Here is a 3,012-nt window from a genome sequence, read left to right on the forward strand (position 1 = left end):
GAATACAATAAGAGCGAAAGTTTGTTTGTGTCTCAGAGTCATGCATGATTTATTGTATTTTTACTGAACAATAAAAACTGATAAAAACATAATTGCATTAAGGCTTAAAATATTGATGTGGGATATTTAGGGTCAAGTACAGAAGAAAAGTGTCATTATTACTAGTTTATTTTTTGCATTAAGGATTAAAATATTCAGTACATTCATATATTTAGGGTCGATTACAATAACCAACAGCCCGCAAAGTTTGTTCTACAGTCTTCTGACCATCTCGTCGAGCTACGCATATCTCAAAGAGCTGCTCTTGAAGTTGTCTTGTGGACCGTTTGACACGTTTTTTGGGAGGCTGACCACGTTCCTCCTGAAGCAAGGCAAGGGACACCAAAGAACAGTCCTTCCTTAATGCATCAATGAGTGTCCACAAAGATGGATGCTTGTGGCCAACCAAGTGAGAGAACACATTATTCCAACTCTTACACATGTTCTTTGTGCGGTTCCCTCCTGCCAGGGTAACATCGTGCACATTCCAAATTTGTGGAGGAAAAAGAGATGGGCGGCACCAGATTCGTACTGATAGAACATTGGGTGATGGCTTTACACGATGAATGCTTCCAGATACATAAACCGAGTCAAAGTAATCAACTAGTTCTTCTAGCCCTTCAAGAGTTGTATTTTTCAGAAATGCTATGCCCTCCTCAACATCTGTCAAGGGTAGAAATGCTGGACCATCGAGCATACCAACAAAGTGTTTGATTTCCTCCTGATTTTTATATCTCTGCACAAGACCAAGATCTTGAAGTGTCCGCCAAGCGCTCTGGGTAAGATGGTAGAAGCAGCCCTGCATTCTGACATGGTGACCGAGGACTGATTGAACAGCATTCATGGCAGATTTCTCGAAGTCGGTGATTACAACAGTTGGATCAGGAGTAAATCCCAGTTCCTCACATCTGTCTACTATTGCCTTGATAACAACTTCATAGCTTCGATGTTGTTTGTTGGGTAGCAAAGCATAAACAGCTGAAACTGAAGAACTACCAAAATTGCACACGAATAACATACAGCTGCATGAATATATTTGGGGCTAAAGAAAAGTTACCATCCATGTATCATGTATCAGATATAGCAAGTGTTGCAGAACATTATCCGCTGCAAGAACAAGTATCCTGTTTGAAGACTGTGGTCCACTGTCATGTATCAGAAAGGGCTGTGGGTGCTCGCTTCCTGTTGTTGACCATTCATCAGGCACGTGAAATTCTCCCAGCGATACTGGTTCCTTTGGTAGTGAACTCTGCTTCTGACGTCGGATATTTCTTTTGAAAGACTCTTCTCTTCCTAGATGTATTCTCACAGGTTCTGGAGTTTCTTGAATGGCTGTGGCAAGTATAGAAGTTGTACTCTCTCGTGATGTTTTTGCTTTTTGACGAATACTGCATCGCACTTTCTCTGCTTCAACACCAAAACAGTCAACTTCATGGCTATGGGGCACAGTTACTCTCACAACATCCAGGGTTAAGCTTGTTGTTAATGCACCCTTACATGGTTTGGTTTTTCGTTGTGTATACTCCCATCAAATACGTGTCTTTTTTGTCTCTTTTTTCGTGTACATGTAGCCTTCATAAGAAATCTTGTCTCCACCCCCACTTGTTTTGATTACGTCCATGTCGTGTGCAGGCTGTACCGAGGTTTGGTGTCAACTCACAGGGCCCTGGGCGCCTTTGTCCAAGTACACTGTGATAACGAGACTATCAACAGAATTGGCAGAACTAGCATCCCACCCACTTAAACTATCACTGGGGTAATTGAGTAACTTGTTGTATACTAGGGGAAAATGTCCAGAAGGGAAATATGTCAGGGGAAAATATCCGGGGGAATATGACCTGGCCCCCTCTTGTTGTTACTGTCACTACCAATTCTGTGGCTATTATTCTTATTGAATTTGGATTTCCATATGTGAAAGCTACTATAACATTACTTGTACTATTGATTAACTGGGCTGTTGATTTTAATTTCTCATGATGTGGAAGCGTTATGAATCTCTTGCTGTGATCAGTCTGCCTGAGTGAAGGGTTGTAAAACTTTTTCTTAGCCTTAGACAAAGCATCTTCAATAAAATGGGCAGGGTAACTCAACTTACTAAAAGTATTTTGAATATGGGCAGTTTCATCATCTAAATATTGTGGGTCACAAACTTTAAGATCCCTGACAGCCATGTTAACAATGATATTTTTCTCTATCTGAATGCCATGATAGGAATAAAAATGAACATATAATTCTGCATTGGTTGGCTTTCGGTAAACTGAGGATTCAAACTTCTTTGTGTTTGGATTGTGAAAAGCTAGGACATCAAAAAAAGGTAATTTGCGCTCTGATTCCTTTTCATATGTGAACTTGATTTGTTGTATCTGACTGTTAACAAATTCTACTAGTTCATGGAATAAATAGTCATCATGAATGAAAAGAATGAAAATATCGTCCACATAGTGAACCCAAAATATTTGTTTAAACCGAGACGGGCTAGAACTCCGAATAGTCTCCTAGTTTAGGATGACGAGGAACAAAATTATTATTTAAAATTTGGAGGTATTTTTAAAGAATGAGTGGGAGGGAGAACAGTTGTTGGAAATTAATTTCGCCAAAACGTGATTTCAGTATGAAAAGCTTGCCAACTGGAGGGTTAAGTGTAGGTTCGGCGCAGCATAGTTAACATGGCATTGACTGAAAATTGAAAGAACACGCACTATAAAAATTTGTAGGTCAGTTTTTAAAAAAGACATTCAGTCGCTTGGTTACAAGTTTTTATGGTTATTGTTCTTGCAGTTTTAAGATTAATGACATGTTAACTATGCTTTACCGAACCTATACTTTGTCCTCTAGTTGGCAAGTTTCTCATAATGAAATCACGTTTTCGCAAAAATACTTTTCATACAACTGCTGTCCACCCCCGACCCCTCCCACATATTTTTCAAACATTCCAAATTTTTATATCCAATTTTGATTCCACCTGATCCTACT

General features: G+C 39.4%; 1 protein-coding gene across 1 annotated transcript; it reads right to left on the reverse strand.

Moving 5' to 3' along the window:
- Positions 1–211: 211 nt before the first annotated feature.
- Positions 212–1,057, reverse strand: LOC136828798 (uncharacterized). The gene has a single exon (XM_067087028.1). It carries the CDS (start codon positions 1,055–1,057, stop codon positions 212–214), a length of 846 nt encoding a protein of 281 aa, XP_066943129.1.
- Positions 1,058–3,012: the final 1,955 nt, after the last annotated feature.

This window comes from Macrobrachium rosenbergii, chromosome 3 (genome assembly GCF_040412425.1).
Source record: "Macrobrachium rosenbergii isolate ZJJX-2024 chromosome 3, ASM4041242v1, whole genome shotgun sequence".
Classification (NCBI taxonomy): Eukaryota; Metazoa; Arthropoda; class Malacostraca; order Decapoda; family Palaemonidae; genus Macrobrachium; species Macrobrachium rosenbergii.

Coding starts and splice junctions, on each gene's coding strand:
- LOC136828798 (XM_067087028.1), bottom strand. CDS start 1,057: ATGTTATTCGTGTGCAATTTTGGTAGTTCTTCAGTTTCAGCTGTTTAT.